We start from the raw sequence: 17,592 nt of genomic DNA, 5'->3' as shown, positions 1-17,592 counted from the left end.
TCAGGACCAGGATGTCCCTGATGGGTGCACAGAGACCCCCACAAAGATGCTGGAAGGAGATGGGGACCAGGAGAGACTCATCTCCAAGGCCAGGGAGGGCAGAGGCAGACGACCCCAGAGGGAGAGGCTCTCCTGGCCCAAGTTCCAAGCTATAAAGACCAAGCGCAGGCCGGGGCCCCGGAGGTCACACAGCTCCTCGGAGGCCTACGAGCGAGGGGACGTGCCTGACGTGTCCCCCACGAGCACAGACACAGAGGCCCAGCTCCCCGCAGAGGAGCGCGAGCGGAGGGCGGGACCAGGCAGCCAGCGGAAGACAAGGTTCCTGAGCCTGAGGTTCAGGATGGGCTCAGGGAAGGCCGCGGGTCTAGCAGGCAGGGGGGCCCCAGGGGGAACAGTCCAAGCCGGCGTTCTGGAGGAAGCAGTACCTGGCGAGGAGGGGCAGGGGGCCGCCGCGGTGGCTGCGGACAGCAGGAGAGAAGACAGCATGGCAGGAGTGAAGGAGGAGGCAGAGCCTCCCACAGAGCCCGGCCTGTTCCTGGAGGGCACCCTGGGGGAGGGGGCAGGCCTGGCACCCAGAAGCCGCAGAAAGACAAAGGAGGCCAAGGTCCAGGAGGAGACAGCGCCCCAAAGGACATCAGGGGTGGGCGCAGCCCCAGGATGCAGGGATGAGGGCCCCAGGGAGGGCGGGCAGGGGCTGGAAATGGGAATTGCCAGGTTGTCTATGCAGGAGCCCAGGGACCAAGACAGCCACCATGGCCGGGAACCCGAATTCCAGGTTAAAACACCTACACTGAAGGCAGCCAAGCTCACATTTCCCACAGGAAAAGCGCTGCGGGAAAATGGAGCGGGGGCTGCTCTCCAGCTGGAAGACAGGAAGGGAGGGTACCAGGGAGAGGACTCAGGGACCAAGGAGGATGGAGGAGGGGAAGCAGATGCTCAGGGAAGACCTGCTCCGGTCCAGAAGCCAGACCAGGAGGACAGAGGAACACAGGAACATGCGATTGAGAAGAGGGTAGAGGACACCAAGGGACGGGACAGGGACGTGGAAGGCAGGGAAGGAAAGACAAAGATGCTGAAGTTCAGACTACCCGCATTTGGCTGGTCACCAGGGAAGGAGGAAAAAGGGGATGCAGGGAAACAGCTCCAGGAGATAGAGAAGGAAGGGAACATGGTCCGAAGTCAGGAATCAGACATATGTCAAGAGGACGGACGAATCAGCGGGAGAAAAGAAGAAGAAGCAGAACTTCCAGAAAAAAAACTCCCACAGAAAGAGACACTTGAGAGACAAGAGGGCGACCTGGCCCTGGGTGGCAAGGAGGTGGCCGCCAAGGACAGCAAGTTCAAAATGCCCAAGTTCAAGATGCCATCCTTCGGCGTGTCGGCGCCAGGCAAGTCCATCGAGGCCGCAGTGGACGTGTCCCTGCCCAAGGCCCAGGCGGACGTGTCCCTGCCGTCCGTGCAGGCCGACTTGAAGACCAGTGGCCTCAGCATTGAGCTGCCACCCGCCGAGCTGGACGTCAAGGCCGCCGAGGTGGCTGTTAAGCCCCCCGAAGGCCACCTGCCCGAGGTGGAGCTCAAGGAACCGGCGGCGGGCATCGGACTGAAGGGCCACCTGCCCAAGGTGCACATGCCCGGCATCAAGGTGCCCAAGGTGGACCTCAAGGCCCCGCAGGTGGACATCAAGGGGCCCAAGTTGGAGGTGAAGGGCACCAAGGGCGAGGTGACGGCCCCCGACCTAGAGGTGTCCCTGCCCAGCGTGGAGGTGGACACCCAGGCGCCGGGCGCCAAGCTGGAGGGCGACCTGGCCCTGGGTGACAAGGAGGTGGCCGCCAAGGACAGCAAGTTCAAAATGCCCAAGTTCAAGATGCCATCCTTCGGCGTGTCGGCGCCAGGCAAGTCCATCGAGGCCGCAGTGGACGTGTCCCTGCCCAAGGCCCAGGCGGACGTGTCCCTGCCGTCCGTGCAGGCCGACGTGAAGACCAGTGGCCTCAGCATTGAGCTGCCACCCGCCGAGCTGGACGTCAAGGCCGCCGAGGTGGCTGTTAAGCCCCCCGAAGGCCACCTGCCCGAGGTGGAGCTCAAGGAACCGGCGGCGGGCATCGGACTGAAGGGCCACCTGCCCAAGGTGCACATGCCCGGCATCAAGGTGCCCAAGGTGGACCTCAAGGCCCCGCAGGTGGACATCAAGGGGCCCAAGTTGGAGGTGAAGGGCACCAAGGGCGAGGTGACGGCCCCCGACCTAGAGGTGTCCCTGCCCAGCGTGGAGGTGGACACCCAGGCGCCGGGCGCCAAGCTGGAGGGCGACCTGGCCCTGGGTGACAAGGAGGTGGCCACCAAGGACAGCAAGTTCAAAATGCCCAAGTTCAAGATGCCATCCTTCGGCGTGTCGGCGCCAGGCAAGTCCATCGAGGCCGCAGTGGACGTGTCCCTGCCCAAGGCCCAGGCGGACGTGTCCCTGCCGTCCGTGCAGGCCGACGTGAAGACCAGCGGCCTCAGCATTGAGCTGCCACCCGCCGAGCTGGACGTCAGGGCCGCCGAGGTGGCTGTTAAGCCCCCCGAAGGCCACCTGCCCGAGGTGGAGCTCAAGGAACCGGCGGCGGGCATCGGACTGAAGGGCCACCTGCCCAAGGTGCACATGCCCGGCATCAAGGTGCCCAAGGTGGACCTCAAGGCCCCGCAGGTGGACATCAAGGGGCCCAAGTTGGAGGTGAAGGGCACCAAGGGCGAGGTGACGGCCCCCGACCTAGAGGTGTCCCTGCCCAGCGTGGAGGTGGACACCCAGGCGCCGGGCGCCAAGCTGGAGGGCGACCTGGCCCTGGGTGACAAGGAGGTGGCCGCCAAGGACAGCAAGTTCAAAATGCCCAAGTTCAAGATGCCATCCTTCGGCGTGTCGGCGCCAGGCAAGTCCATCGAGGCCGCAGTGGACGTGTCCCTGCCCAAGGCCCAGGCGGACGTGTCCCTGCCGTCCGTGCAGGCCGACGTGAAGACCAGCGGCCTCAGCATTGAGCTGCCACCCGCCGAGCTGGACGTCAGGGCCGCCGAGGTGGCTGTTAAGCCCCCCGAAGGCCACCTGCCCGAGGTGGAGCTCAAGGAACCGGCGGCGGGCATCGGACTGAAGGGCCACCTGCCCAAGGTGCACATGCCCGGCATCAAGGTGCCCAAGGTGGACCTCAAGGCCCCGCAGGTGGACATCAAGGGGCCCAAGTTGGAGGTGAAGGGCACCAAGGGCGAGGTGACGGCCCCCGACCTAGAGGTGTCCCTGCCCAGCGTGGAGGTGGACACCCAGGCGCCGGGCGCCAAGCTGGAGGGCGACCTGGCCCTGGGTGACAAGGAGGTGGCCGCCAAGGACAGCAAGTTCAAAATGCCCAAGTTCAAGATGCCATCCTTCGGCGTGTCGGCGCCAGGCAAGTCCATCGAGGCCGCAGTGGACGTGTCCCTGCCCAAGGCCCAGGCGGACGTGTCCCTGCCGTCCGTGCAGGCCGACGTGAAGACCAGTGGCCTCAGCATTGAGCTGCCACCCGCCGAGCTGGACGTCAAGGCCGCCGAGGTGGCTGTTAAGCCCCCCGAAGGCCACCTGCCCGAGGTGGAGCTCAAGGAACCGGCGGCGGGCATCGGACTGAAGGGCCACCTGCCCAAGGTGCACATGCCCGGCATCAAGGTGCCCAAGGTGGACCTCAAGGCCCCGCAGGTGGACATCAAGGGGCCCAAGTTGGAGGTGAAGGGCACCAAGGGCGAGGTGACGGCCCCCGACCTAGAGGTGTCCCTGCCCAGCGTGGAGGTGGACACCCAGGCGCCGGGCGCCAAGCTGGAGGGCGACCTGGCCCTGGGTGACAAGGAGGTGGCCGCCAAGGACAGCAAGTTCAAAATGCCCAAGTTCAAGATGCCATCCTTCGGCGTGTCGGCGCCAGGCAAGTCCATCGAGGCCGCAGTGGACGTGTCCCTGCCCAAGGCCCAGGCGGACGTGTCCCTGCCGTCCGTGCAGGCCGACGTGAAGACCAGTGGCCTCAGCATTGAGCTGCCACCCGCCGAGCTGGACGTCAGGGCCGCCGAGGTGGCTGTTAAGCCCCCCGAAGGCCACCTGCCCGAGGTGGAGCTCAAGGAACCGGCGGCGGGCATCGGACTGAAGGGCCACCTGCCCAAGGTGCACATGCCCGGCATCAAGGTGCCCAAGGTGGACCTCAAGGCCCCGCAGGTGGACATCAAGGGGCCCAAGTTGGAGGTGAAGGGCACCAAGGGCGAGGTGACGGCCCCCGACCTAGAGGTGTCCCTGCCCAGCGTGGAGGTGGACACCCAGGCGCCGGGCGCCAAGCTGGAGGGCGACCTGGCCCTGGGTGACAAGGAGGTGGCCGCCAAGGACAGCAAGTTCAAAATGCCCAAGTTCAAGATGCCATCCTTCGGCGTGTCGGCGCCAGGCAAGTCCATCGAGGCCGCAGTGGACGTGTCCCTGCCCAAGGCCCAGGCGGACGTGTCCCTGCCGTCCGTGCAGGCCGACGTGAAGACCAGTGGCCTCAGCATTGAGCTGCCACCCGCCGAGCTGGACGTCAGGGCCGCCGAGGTGGCTGTTAAGCCCCCCGAAGGCCACCTGCCCGAGGTGGAGCTCAAGGAACCGGCGGCGGGCATCGGACTGAAGGGCCACCTGCCCAAGGTGCACATGCCCGGCATCAAGGTGCCCAAGGTGGACCTCAAGGCCCCGCAGGTGGACATCAAGGGGCCCAAGTTGGAGGTGAAGGGCACCAAGGGCGAGGTGACGGCCCCCGACCTAGAGGTGTCCCTGCCCAGCGTGGAGGTGGACACCCAGGCGCCGGGCGCCAAGCTGGAGGGCGACCTGGCCCTGGGTGACAAGGAGGTGGCCGCCAAGGACAGCAAGTTCAAAATGCCCAAGTTCAAGATGCCATCCTTCGGCGTGTCGGCGCCAGGCAAGTCCATCGAGGCCGCAGTGGACGTGTCCCTGCCCAAGGCCCAGGCGGACGTGTCCCTGCCGTCCGTGCAGGCCGACGTGAAGACCAGCGGCCTCAGCATTGAGCTGCCACCCGCCGAGCTGGACGTCAGGGCCGCCGAGGTGGCTGTTAAGCCCCCCGAAGGCCACCTGCCCGAGGTGGAGCTCAAGGAACCGGCGGCGGGCATCGGACTGAAGGGCCACCTGCCCAAGGTGCACATGCCCGGCATCAAGGTGCCCAAGGTGGACCTCAAGGCCCCGCAGGTGGACATCAAGGGGCCCAAGTTGGAGGTGAAGGGCACCAAGGGCGAGGTGACGGCCCCCGACCTAGAGGTGTCCCTGCCCAGCGTGGAGGTGGACACCCAGGCGCCGGGCGCCAAGCTGGAGGGCGACCTGGCCCTGGGTGACAAGGAGGTGGCCGCCAAGGACAGCAAGTTCAAAATGCCCAAGTTCAAGATGCCATCCTTCGGCGTGTCGGCGCCAGGCAAGTCCATCGAGGCCGCAGTGGACGTGTCCCTGCCCAAGGCCCAGGCGGACGTGTCCCTGCCGTCCGTGCAGGCCGACGTGAAGACCAGTGGCCTCAGCATTGAGCTGCCACCCGCCGAGCTGGACGTCAAGGCCGCCGAGGTGGCTGTTAAGCCCCCCGAAGGCCACCTGCCCGAGGTGGAGCTCAAGGAACCGGCGGCGGGCATCGGACTGAAGGGCCACCTGCCCAAGGTGCACATGCCCGGCATCAAGGTGCCCAAGGTGGACCTCAAGGCCCCGCAGGTGGACATCAAGGGGCCCAAGTTGGAGGTGAAGGGCACCAAGGGCGAGGTGACGGCCCCCGACCTAGAGGTGTCCCTGCCCAGCGTGGAGGTGGACACCCAGGCGCCGGGCGCCAAGCTGGAGGGCGACCTGGCCCTGGGTGACAAGGAGGTGGCCGCCAAGGACAGCAAGTTCAAAATGCCCAAGTTCAAGATGCCATCCTTCGGCGTGTCGGCGCCAGGCAAGTCCATCGAGGCCGCAGTGGACGTGTCCCTGCCCAAGGCCCAGGCGGACGTGTCCCTGCCGTCCGTGCAGGCCGACGTGAAGACCAGCGGCCTCAGCATTGAGCTGCCACCCGCCGAGCTGGACGTCAGGGCCGCCGAGGTGGCTGTTAAGCCCCCCGAAGGCCACCTGCCCGAGGTGGAGCTCAAGGAACCGGCGGCGGGCATCGGACTGAAGGGCCACCTGCCCAAGGTGCACATGCCCGGCATCAAGGTGCCCAAGGTGGACCTCAAGGCCCCGCAGGTGGACATCAAGGGGCCCAAGTTGGAGGTGAAGGGCACCAAGGGCGAGGTGACGGCCCCCGACCTAGAGGTGTCCCTGCCCAGCGTGGAGGTGGACACCCAGGCGCCGGGCGCCAAGCTGGAGGGCGACCTGGCCCTGGGTGACAAGGAGGTGGCCGCCAAGGACAGCAAGTTCAAAATGCCCAAGTTCAAGATGCCATCCTTCGGCGTGTCGGCGCCAGGCAAGTCCATCGAGGCCGCAGTGGACGTGTCCCTGCCCAAGGCCCAGGCGGACGTGTCCCTGCCGTCCGTGCAGGCCGACGTGAAGACCAGTGGCCTCAGCATTGAGCTGCCACCCGCCGAGCTGGACGTCAGGGCCGCCGAGGTGGCTGTTAAGCCCCCCGAAGGCCACCTGCCCGAGGTGGAGCTCAAGGAACCGGCGGCGGGCATCGGACTGAAGGGCCACCTGCCCAAGGTGCACATGCCCGGCATCAAGGTGCCCAAGGTGGACCTCAAGGCCCCGCAGGTGGACATCAAGGGGCCCAAGTTGGAGGTGAAGGGCACCAAGGGCGAGGTGACGGCCCCCGACCTAGAGGTGTCCCTGCCCAGCGTGGAGGTGGACACCCAGGCGCCGGGCGCCAAGCTGGAGGGCGACCTGGCCCTGGGTGACAAGGAGGTGGCCGCCAAGGACAGCAAGTTCAAAATGCCCAAGTTCAAGATGCCATCCTTCGGCGTGTCGGCGCCAGGCAAGTCCATCGAGGCCGCAGTGGACGTGTCCCTGCCCAAGGCCCAGGCGGACGTGTCCCTGCCGTCCGTGCAGGCCGACGTGAAGACCAGCGGCCTCAGCATTGAGCTGCCACCCGCCGAGCTGGACGTCAGGGCCGCCGAGGTGGCTGTTAAGCCCCCCGAAGGCCACCTGCCCGAGGTGGAGCTCAAGGAACCGGCGGCGGGCATCGGACTGAAGGGCCACCTGCCCAAGGTGCACATGCCCGGCATCAAGGTGCCCAAGGTGGACCTCAAGGCCCCGCAGGTGGACATCAAGGGGCCCAAGTTGGAGGTGAAGGGCACCAAGGGCGAGGTGACGGCCCCCGACCTAGAGGTGTCCCTGCCCAGCGTGGAGGTGGACACCCAGGCGCCGGGCGCCAAGCTGGAGGGCGACCTGGCCCTGGGTGACAAGGAGGTGGCCGCCAAGGACAGCAAGTTCAAAATGCCCAAGTTCAAGATGCCATCCTTCGGCGTGTCGGCGCCAGGCAAGTCCATCGAGGCCGCAGTGGACGTGTCCCTGCCCAAGGCCCAGGCGGACGTGTCCCTGCCGTCCGTGCAGGCCGACGTGAAGACCAGTGGCCTCAGCATTGAGCTGCCACCCGCCGAGCTGGACGTCAAGGCCGCCGAGGTGGCTGTTAAGCCCCCCGAAGGCCACCTGCCCGAGGTGGAGCTCAAGGAACCGGCGGCGGGCATCGGACTGAAGGGCCACCTGCCCAAGGTGCACATGCCCGGCATCAAGGTGCCCAAGGTGGACCTCAAGGCCCCGCAGGTGGACATCAAGGGGCCCAAGTTGGAGGTGAAGGGCACCAAGGGCGAGGTGACGGCCCCCGACCTAGAGGTGTCCCTGCCCAGCGTGGAGGTGGACACCCAGGCGCCGGGCGCCAAGCTGGAGGGCGACCTGGCCCTGGGTGACAAGGAGGTGGCCGCCAAGGACAGCAAGTTCAAAATGCCCAAGTTCAAGATGCCATCCTTCGGCGTGTCGGCGCCAGGCAAGTCCATCGAGGCCGCAGTGGACGTGTCCCTGCCCAAGGCCCAGGCGGACGTGTCCCTGCCGTCCGTGCAGGCCGACGTGAAGACCAGTGGCCTCAGCATTGAGCTGCCACCCGCCGAGCTGGACGTCAAGGCCGCCGAGGTGGCTGTTAAGCCCCCCGAAGGCCACCTGCCCGAGGTGGAGCTCAAGGAACCGGCGGCGGGCATCGGACTGAAGGGCCACCTGCCCAAGGTGCACATGCCCGGCATCAAGGTGCCCAAGGTGGACCTCAAGGCCCCGCAGGTGGACATCAAGGGGCCCAAGTTGGAGGTGAAGGGCACCAAGGGCGAGGTGACGGCCCCCGACCTAGAGGTGTCCCTGCCCAGCGTGGAGGTGGACACCCAGGCGCCGGGCGCCAAGCTGGAGGGCGACCTGGCCCTGGGTGACAAGGAGGTGGCCGCCAAGGACAGCAAGTTCAAAATGCCCAAGTTCAAGATGCCATCCTTCGGCGTGTCGGCGCCAGGCAAGTCCATCGAGGCCGCAGTGGACGTGTCCCTGCCCAAGGCCCAGGCGGACGTGTCCCTGCCGTCCGTGCAGGCCGACGTGAAGACCAGTGGCCTCAGCATTGAGCTGCCACCCGCCGAGCTGGACGTCAAGGCCGCCGAGGTGGCTGTTAAGCCCCCCGAAGGCCACCTGCCCGAGGTGGAGCTCAAGGAACCGGCGGCGGGCATCGGACTGAAGGGCCACCTGCCCAAGGTGCACATGCCCGGCATCAAGGTGCCCAAGGTGGACCTCAAGGCCCCGCAGGTGGACATCAAGGGGCCCAAGTTGGAGGTGAAGGGCACCAAGGGCGAGGTGACGGCCCCCGACCTAGAGGTGTCCCTGCCCAGCGTGGAGGTGGACACCCAGGCGCCGGGCGCCAAGCTGGAGGGCGACCTGGCCCTGGGTGACAAGGAGGTGGCCGCCAAGGACAGCAAGTTCAAAATGCCCAAGTTCAAGATGCCATCCTTCGGCGTGTCGGCGCCAGGCAAGTCCATCGAGGCCGCAGTGGACGTGTCCCTGCCCAAGGCCCAGGCGGACGTGTCCCTGCCGTCCGTGCAGGCCGACGTGAAGACCAGTGGCCTCAGCATTGAGCTGCCACCCGCCGAGCTGGACGTCAGGGCCGCCGAGGTGGCTGTTAAGCCCCCCGAAGGCCACCTGCCCGAGGTGGAGCTCAAGGAACCGGCGGCGGGCATCGGACTGAAGGGCCACCTGCCCAAGGTGCACATGCCCGGCATCAAGGTGCCCAAGGTGGACCTCAAGGCCCCGCAGGTGGACATCAAGGGGCCCAAGTTGGAGGTGAAGGGCACCAAGGGCGAGGTGACGGCCCCCGACCTAGAGGTGTCCCTGCCCAGCGTGGAGGTGGACACCCAGGCGCCGGGCGCCAAGCTGGAGGGCGACCTGGCCCTGGGTGACAAGGAGGTGGCCGCCAAGGACAGCAAGTTCAAAATGCCCAAGTTCAAGATGCCATCCTTCGGCGTGTCGGCGCCAGGCAAGTCCATCGAGGCCGCAGTGGACGTGTCCCTGCCCAAGGCCCAGGCGGACGTGTCCCTGCCGTCCGTGCAGGCCGACGTGAAGACCAGTGGCCTCAGCATTGAGCTGCCACCCGCCGAGCTGGACGTCAAGGCCGCCGAGGTGGCTGTTAAGCCCCCCGAAGGCCACCTGCCCGAGGTGGAGCTCAAGGAACCGGCGGCGGGCATCGGACTGAAGGGCCACCTGCCCAAGGTGCACATGCCCGGCATCAAGGTGCCCAAGGTGGACCTCAAGGCCCCGCAGGTGGACATCAAGGGGCCCAAGTTGGAGGTGAAGGGCACCAAGGGCGAGGTGACGGCCCCCGACCTAGAGGTGTCCCTGCCCAGCGTGGAGGTGGACACCCAGGCGCCGGGCGCCAAGCTGGAGGGCGACCTGGCCCTGGGTGACAAGGAGGTGGCCGCCAAGGACAGCAAGTTCAAAATGCCCAAGTTCAAGATGCCATCCTTCGGCGTGTCGGCGCCAGGCAAGTCCATCGAGGCCGCAGTGGACGTGTCCCTGCCCAAGGCCCAGGCGGACGTGTCCCTGCCGTCCGTGCAGGCCGACGTGAAGACCAGTGGCCTCAGCATTGAGCTGCCACCCGCCGAGCTGGACGTCAAGGCCGCCGAGGTGGCTGTTAAGCCCCCCGAAGGCCACCTGCCCGAGGTGGAGCTCAAGGAACCGGCGGCGGGCATCGGACTGAAGGGCCACCTGCCCAAGGTGCACATGCCCGGCATCAAGGTGCCCAAGGTGGACCTCAAGGCCCCGCAGGTGGACATCAAGGGGCCCAAGTTGGAGGTGAAGGGCACCAAGGGCGAGGTGACGGCCCCCGACCTAGAGGTGTCCCTGCCCAGCGTGGAGGTGGACACCCAGGCGCCGGGCGCCAAGCTGGAGGGCGACCTGGCCCTGGGTGACAAGGAGGTGGCCGCCAAGGACAGCAAGTTCAAAATGCCCAAGTTCAAGATGCCATCCTTCGGCGTGTCGGCGCCAGGCAAGTCCATCGAGGCCGCAGTGGACGTGTCCCTGCCCAAGGCCCAGGCGGACGTGTCCCTGCCGTCCGTGCAGGCCGACGTGAAGACCAGTGGCCTCAGCATTGAGCTGCCACCCGCCGAGCTGGACGTCAAGGCCGCCGAGGTGGCTGTTAAGCCCCCCGAAGGCCACCTGCCCGAGGTGGAGCTCAAGGAACCGGCGGCGGGCATCGGACTGAAGGGCCACCTGCCCAAGGTGCACATGCCCGGCATCAAGGTGCCCAAGGTGGACCTCAAGGCCCCGCAGGTGGACATCAAGGGGCCCAAGTTGGAGGTGAAGGGCACCAAGGGCGAGGTGACGGCCCCCGACCTAGAGGTGTCCCTGCCCAGCGTGGAGGTGGACACCCAGGCGCCGGGCGCCAAGCTGGAGGGCGACCTGGCCCTGGGTGACAAGGAGGTGGCCGCCAAGGACAGCAAGTTCAAAATGCCCAAGTTTAAGATGCCATCCTTCGGCGTGTCGGCGCCAGGCAAGTCCATCGAGGCCGCAGTGGACGTGTCCCTGCCCAAGGCCCAGGCGGACGTGTCCCTGCCGTCCGTGCAGGCCGACGTGAAGACCAGTGGCCTCAGCATTGAGCTGCCACCCGCCGAGCTGGACGTCAAGGCCGCCGAGGTGGCTGTTAAGCCCCCCGAAGGCCACCTGCCCGAGGTGGAGCTCAAGGAACCGGCGGCGGGCATCGGACTGAAGGGCCACCTGCCCAAGGTGCACATGCCCGGCATCAAGGTGCCCAAGGTGGACCTCAAGGCCCCGCAGGTGGACATCAAGGGGCCCAAGTTGGAGGTGAAGGGCACCAAGGGCGAGGTGACGGCCCCCGACCTAGAGGTGTCCCTGCCCAGCGTGGAGGTGGACACCCAGGCGCCGGGCGCCAAGCTGGAGGGCGACCTGGCCCTGGGTGACAAGGAGGTGGCCGCCAAGGACAGCAAGTTCAAAATGCCCAAGTTCAAGATGCCATCCTTCGGCGTGTCGGCGCCAGGCAAGTCCATCGAGGCCGCAGTGGACGTGTCCCTGCCCAAGGCCCAGGCGGACGTGTCCCTGCCGTCCGTGCAGGCCGACGTGAAGACCAGTGGCCTCAGCATTGAGCTGCCACCCGCCGAGCTGGACGTCAGGGCCGCCGAGGTGGCTGTTAAGCCCCCCGAAGGCCACCTGCCCGAGGTGGAGCTCAAGGAACCGGCGGCGGGCATCGGACTGAAGGGCCACCTGCCCAAGGTGCACATGCCCGGCATCAAGGTGCCCAAGGTGGACCTCAAGGCCCTGCAGGTGGACATCAAGGGGCCCAAGTTGGAGGTGAAGGGCACCAAGGGCGAGGTGACGGCCCCCGACCTAGAGGTGTCCCTGCCCAGCGTGGAGGTGGACACCCAGGCGCCGGGCGCCAAGCTGGAGGGCGACCTGGCCCTGGGTGACAAGGAGGTGGCCGCCAAGGACAGCAAATTCCACATTCGTAAAGACAGTGTTCAGTATTTTGAGAAGGTTTCTATGGAAGGTTCTCGGAGTTCAGCTGAAGTTGTGGAAAGTGTTGTAGGTCATGACCCGGTTAGATTTTCAGGTAAAATTACTTCTGTCAAAGGCCGTCCTGGTCATTCTGTCCCCCAAGATGGCGTTGATGGCTGTTTACCTGTAGAAAGAAGTGACGTAGAAGCCGTAGTGAAGAAATCCATCTTGCGAATTCCCGATGTCTTCTGTGCTGCGGGGAAAATCTCTGAGCAGTCTGCAGCAGCAGGGGCGGGTTCTGGATTCCCCGTGTCCCCGAGCCCGCCTGCTGAGCCTGCAGAGCTCAGTCACGGGGGGTCCTGTGCTGACGCTGTGTTTTCCAGGGAACCCGCCCTGCCGGCTCCCCGCCCACAGTGCCCGAGTTTCCCTTCAGGGACGCTCCATCTCAGTCGTGGCCAAGTCGAGTCCCCAGCCCACTCCACCGACAGGGGCATCACACTCACAAAGTACCAGGTGACTCTCCCCAGAGCTGCAGTCCCTGCCGAGCTCCCTCCGGAACCCGGCTCTGGGTCCCAGCAGGATGCCTGCCTCCCCAGCACAGACAGTCCTGCTCTCTTGCAGCCCCAGGATGGAGTTGCACTGTCCCAAACTGACAGTCCCGTTAGCCCAGCGGGTCCCCTGCTTCCCCCTGCTGACGGTCGTGTGACTTTTCCTAAATTTCATCGACCAAAGTTTGGGTTTTCCATCCCGAAATCAGCTGGTCGTGAGTTGGAGCCCAGGGCCGTGGAGTTTGTCCCCACCCCATCCCCTCCTGGCGCTGTGTGGGGACCGGCCTCCACAGCTGAAGGGGCCCCAGAGCTCGGGTCGCCAGGCTGTCAGCCACCATGCCCAGGTGTCTCCGTGTCAGGCAGTGCGGACACGGCCGCATTGGCTGCAGGCGAGGCCATGGCTGAAGATGCTGACCGCGAAGGGAAAGGCAGTCCCTTAAAAATGCTGAAATTCAAGCTTCCATCATTCAGGAGGTCCCCGAAGAAGGGGGCGAGGCCCCTAGGGGAGCCTGGACACAGCCTGGAGGAAGCAAAACTCAGCGTGACGGTGGACACGGGTCCGACGTGTGTGCCACCCGGGCTTCATGTTGCACCCACCGAGGTGGGTGTGAACGTGCCTCTGGAGAAGGACGTAGGGGAGGGGGCCGCGAAGACGCCTGGCTGTGCCCATGTGGGACCCGCACCTCCCAGGATGCAGGCTTCGGTGAGAGGGGCTGGCCTGCCCCCAGGAGATCCAGCTGCTTCAGCCTCCAGGCCCCTGGCAGAAAGTGGCTCTCATGCCGCGCAGAAGGCAAGTGGTGAGGGTGGTGCTGGGGACACTGGCACAGTGGTGGACCTTCCAGAAGGAGTGGGCATGGACCCCCATCTGCCACAGGTCCATTCTGCCCATTTGGGCTTCGCCAGACCCGACCTCAGGCCCAGCGCGGCCAAGGTGGCGACCTCGTCTGCAGGCGGCCCTCTTCCCCGGCACGGCCCACCGCTGGGGGACGGCAGCCAAGGCCACGGGCCTGGGGACACGCCAGCAAGCCAGCCTCATGTGGAGGTAGCGGCCCCCTTAGCAGGAGACCCCCTCTCGCCGTCCTGTGGGACAGCGGATGCTGCAGCCCTCGTGCCACAGAGCCCAGAGGAGGGCGCTGTGGCGGGCGTGCCAGGCTCACAGCGGGTCTGGTTCCAAGCGCCCGGCCTGCGCCTGCCCGGCATCCAGCGCCCTGCCGAGGCGCGAGGTGGGGCAGGGCTGCCGGGGCCTCCGGTGAAGGCACCTGCTGCTAGTGCTCCCGCGGAGGGCCCGGGGGCTCCTGGCTCCGAGGGGACGGCACCCGCGTCCCTGCAGCCCCCAGAGACGGGCGCAGAAAGCACGTGTGGCACAGACGTTCTAAAGAGAAACCTTGACATCAGAGGCTTGGAGCTGTACTGCCCTCCTTGCCGGGCACCTGCAGCTCACCTTTCCACTCCCGAGGTCAGGGTCCGTCCAGGCGAAGGCTGTCTGCCTCTTCACGTGCCCAGTGGGAGGCTTTCAGAAACCCAGGCTCCTGCAGGAGAAGCAGGCCAGGCTCCTGCTGGGCCACCAGGACTGGACCTTGCCGGTGGGGCAGGGGGAGCCGAGGACCGGTCCTCCCAGCCTGAAGGCCCTGTTAGGCTGAGGGCGTCCAGCACCGGCCTGCCGTTGCAGGTTTCTGTCATCAACATGGGTCAGCCCTGGGAAGGCTCCGTGCTAACTGTCAAACTGCCCAGGCTGGACATGCCGCGGTTCACCTTCCCTGACCCCAGCGCCGAGGCTGACGTGTTCATCCCCACCGTGAGCGAGGTGCGGTGCCCGGGGAGCAGCCTTGGCGACGCCCTGCGCACGCAAAGCCCGGGAGACTGGGGCGCCAGCATCCTGAAGGCGGGCGCCGGGGCCCCAGGCGAGCAGCCTGTGGCCCTTGACCTCTCCCCAGAAGATTCCCCCATTTCCAAGGCCAGGGCGCACATTCAGGGTGCTCAGGTAGAGCGCCCAGAGGTCGCTGTCCGCAAGGTGACGGCGGAGTTAGAGGACCTCTCAGGACCCGAGGCTTTTTCCACTCAGATTGTGCGGGAGTCAGAGATTCCTGCGTCCAAGATCCAAACAGCTTCTTACGGATTTTCGTTGCTCAAAGTAAAGATCCCAGAGCCCCCCAGGCAGGTCAGGGTCCAAGACCCCCGGCCAAGGGAGGGCTCGGGAGAGGCTTCCAAACGAGACGCCCTGGAAGCAGACCCATTTTCTAGAGACCTGCAGCCCGACACTGGAGAGCCGTTTGAAGTGATCATGTCCAGCACTGGCGTCCCTGAGCGGCCAGCATTCACCCCTGAAGTGCGCCCTGGCCACCAGGGCGCGGACAGCTGCTCTGACGAGGAGGCTGCGGAAATTCTCGAGTTTCCCCCGGAGGAGGAAGACAGTGGGGAGGCAGCCGCATGCCCGGCAGCGGAGGACGGGGCTCTACAAGGGAAACCAGAGGGTAAAAGGTCTTCTGGTCTGTTCCGGTCCTGGCTTCCAAACATTGGGTTTTCTTCCTCCGGCGAAGAGACACACGCAGATCCCCGAGAGGAAGTCCGCAGGTCGGCTCCCGTCCAGACACAGCCTGGGGCGCCGCCTGAGGCACAGCTACCTAAGAAACAGGAAAAGGCGGGCTGGTTCCGACTTCCCAAGTTAGGGTTCTCGTCCTCTCCTACCAAGACGAGCAAAAGCCCTGAAGACGAGGCAGCCCTGGCGGAACTAAAACCCCAAGAAGAAGCCGTCACCTTTTTCGACGCCCGAGAAAGCTTCTCCCCCGAGGACAAGGAGGAGGGGGACCAGGCAGAGGCGGCAGGTGCCAGGCCAGGCACCAGAGCGATGGTGACACCCGCGGCAAGAACGGAGCTGGTCCTGCTGGAGCAGGACAGAGGGGCCCGGGACGTGCCCGCCCCCGGCCCTGCCACCAAGTGAGGGCAGACAGACGTACAGATGACACCAGGAAGCGGGGGCTGGGCCCGAGCTTCCACCCTGACGATGCATGTGTCCACCTCAATTCTGGAACCGAGAACAGAGCAGAAGCGCCTGAGGCCAGCCAGGCTGCCATCACACAGCCCTCCTACGGTGGGACCCACACGTGCCCGGCTCCCCACGAGTCACCGGGACACGCTGCTGCTTTGAGAAGGGCTGTGATGGCCGTGGGTGTAGACGTGGTTTGGGTCTAGCTCCTGTCCCGCTGTCGCTGCTTCCTGGTGAGTGTAGTTTCCCTAGTTCAGGCAGAGTCTGGCGTCGTCCAGGAAACCCCGTCACCTGCTCGCTTATCATGAACTCGCACCCTGGTTGGATGTCTTGCCAAGACACACTTTGGGACGCTCTGCGTGACGATGCACACACTGTGGGCAGACTGGTGGGGGCCAGTGGCCACCTGGCGGCCGTGCTCAGCGCAGCTGTGGGCAGGTGCACCAGCAGAGGTGGACCAGACGTGCCTGAGTTCCCGCCAGCCGTCTGTGCCCGTCTGCTTGCCTGCAGCGCCCCCTGCAGCGTGCGCAGCCCCACGCCTGGCCCCAGCCCTTAGTACACTCTGCAGCCAGGCTGCGGGTGACATCTGCTCGGCTGTTCCCAGGAAGGGCAATAAAGGACGTTCTGCATCCCGGTGCCGGCTGTGAGGTCTTCTGTTCTGGGCTGAAACTCGCCTGTGCCCGCACTCCCCGTCCAGTGCTACTAGGTGACTCGAAAGCAGAGTTAAGAGTGAATCTGTTTTTTCAAACACCTGTTTTAATTTTTAATTTTTGGGGGGTGGGGGAGGTTGTTCATTTATTTATTTTAATGGTGGTACTGGGGATTGACCCCAGGACCTTGTGCATGCCAGGCATGTGTGCCACCGCTGAGCTCTACCCTCTCCCCAAGCGTAAACCTTACAGCAGTGCTTCACTCATCCATCTGTCTGTCCAGGTCCTCCTCCGAGCCAGCGGCTGTGACAGCCCGAGAGGCAGAAGGCAGGGGCCCAGCAGTTCATGGTGCGGCCAGGGGCGCAGACCCACCGCAGCCCCGCCCAGCTGGGAGGCAGCCCAAGGACAGGGCTTGTGAGGGGCGGGGGCAGCACAGAGGGGGCTCCTGGGCCACAACAGGGGAAGGAAGCTTCCCTAGCCGCAGGGGCCCTGCTTCCAAGCAGCCCTCTGAAATCCGAGCCAGGGCGTGGTTCAAGGCGTTTCCTACAGCCTTTCAAGGGTCATAGCTCCTCCTCCCAGCTGCCTTCAGATGCCCTTCCTGGGCCCAGGGGCGGATGAGTTCCTGGCCCTCCTCCCTCTTTCCAGGCAGGCTCCTGGGCGCATGTGCCTCCTGCTTGGAGGGGAGCAGCTTCTCTTACAGCTGTGGGTGTAGCAGTGGGAGCTGGGCTGTGAGCCCCTGTGGGCTCCCGAGGCTGCCCACCCCTGGGGCTGCCCTGAGGGAGCCTGGGAGGCTGGGGAGGGGAGTCTGGATCCTCCCCACTGCCCACCGCAGACAGGTCACATCTGTGGCTGGCTGGGAAGGTCACCCAAGTTCAGGGGTGTGGGATCCTCTGGAAGGTGAGCTGACACAAGGCCCCAGGGCTCCTGAGTGGGGAGCGAGGAGGGGAAGCTCTGTGGGGACTCTGTCCAGCAGTCAAGAGAGGCTGTGACACCCTCCCAGCCCAAGGCCCCCGCCTCGCCGGGTACGTCAGACAGATGCAGTGAGCGCAGGCCTCCTGAACACAGTGGGGTGGAGGCGGGGTGGTGGTCTGCCTGGCTCCGTGGGGTTTTCATCCCTGTCTGAACCCGAGATTTCGGGGCTTTGGTGCTGGAGGCCAGGCAGGCAGCTGTCAGCACGTGGGGAGCTGCCCACAGCGCAGAGCCCACAGTCCCCTGGTGCGGCCTCTGCCCTGCGGTGTATGAGTCACCTATGCTGTGTAACAACATTGCCATAAATGAGCGGCTGACAACAACACACGTTTATGGTCTCCCAGTTTCTGTGGCTCAGGAGTCCAAGCACAGCTGTGTGGCTGGGTTCCACAAGGCCAGAATCAAGGTCTTAGCAGGGCTGCTGTCATCTCCAGACTCAACTGGGGAAGGAGCCACTTCCAAAACGCAAAAGGTTGTCGACAACCTTCAATTCCTTACAGGCTGAGTGGCCGAGGGCCC

General features: G+C 65.6%; 1 protein-coding gene across 2 annotated transcripts in view; it reads left to right on the top strand.

The window, feature by feature from the left end:
• AHNAK2 (AHNAK nucleoprotein 2) overlaps window positions 1-16,083 on the top strand; it is a 35,020-nt gene extending 18,937 nt beyond the window's left edge. For both annotated transcript variants that reach the window (XM_072963865.1, XM_072963866.1), the window contains exon 7: window positions 5-16,083. In XM_072963865.1, coding sequence (XP_072819966.1) covers window positions 5-15,409 — 15,405 coding nt within the window. In that variant the 3' untranslated portion in view covers window positions 15,410-16,083. The remainder of the gene's footprint in view (window positions 1-4) is intronic.
• Window positions 16,084-17,592: the final 1,509 nt, after the last annotated feature.

Source organism: Vicugna pacos, chromosome 6 (assembly GCF_048564905.1).
Source record: "Vicugna pacos chromosome 6, VicPac4, whole genome shotgun sequence".
Classification (NCBI taxonomy): domain Eukaryota; kingdom Metazoa; phylum Chordata; class Mammalia; order Artiodactyla; family Camelidae; genus Vicugna; species Vicugna pacos.
Note: the sequence above shows the minus strand (reverse complement) of the source record. Positions and strands in the feature narration are given on the sequence as shown.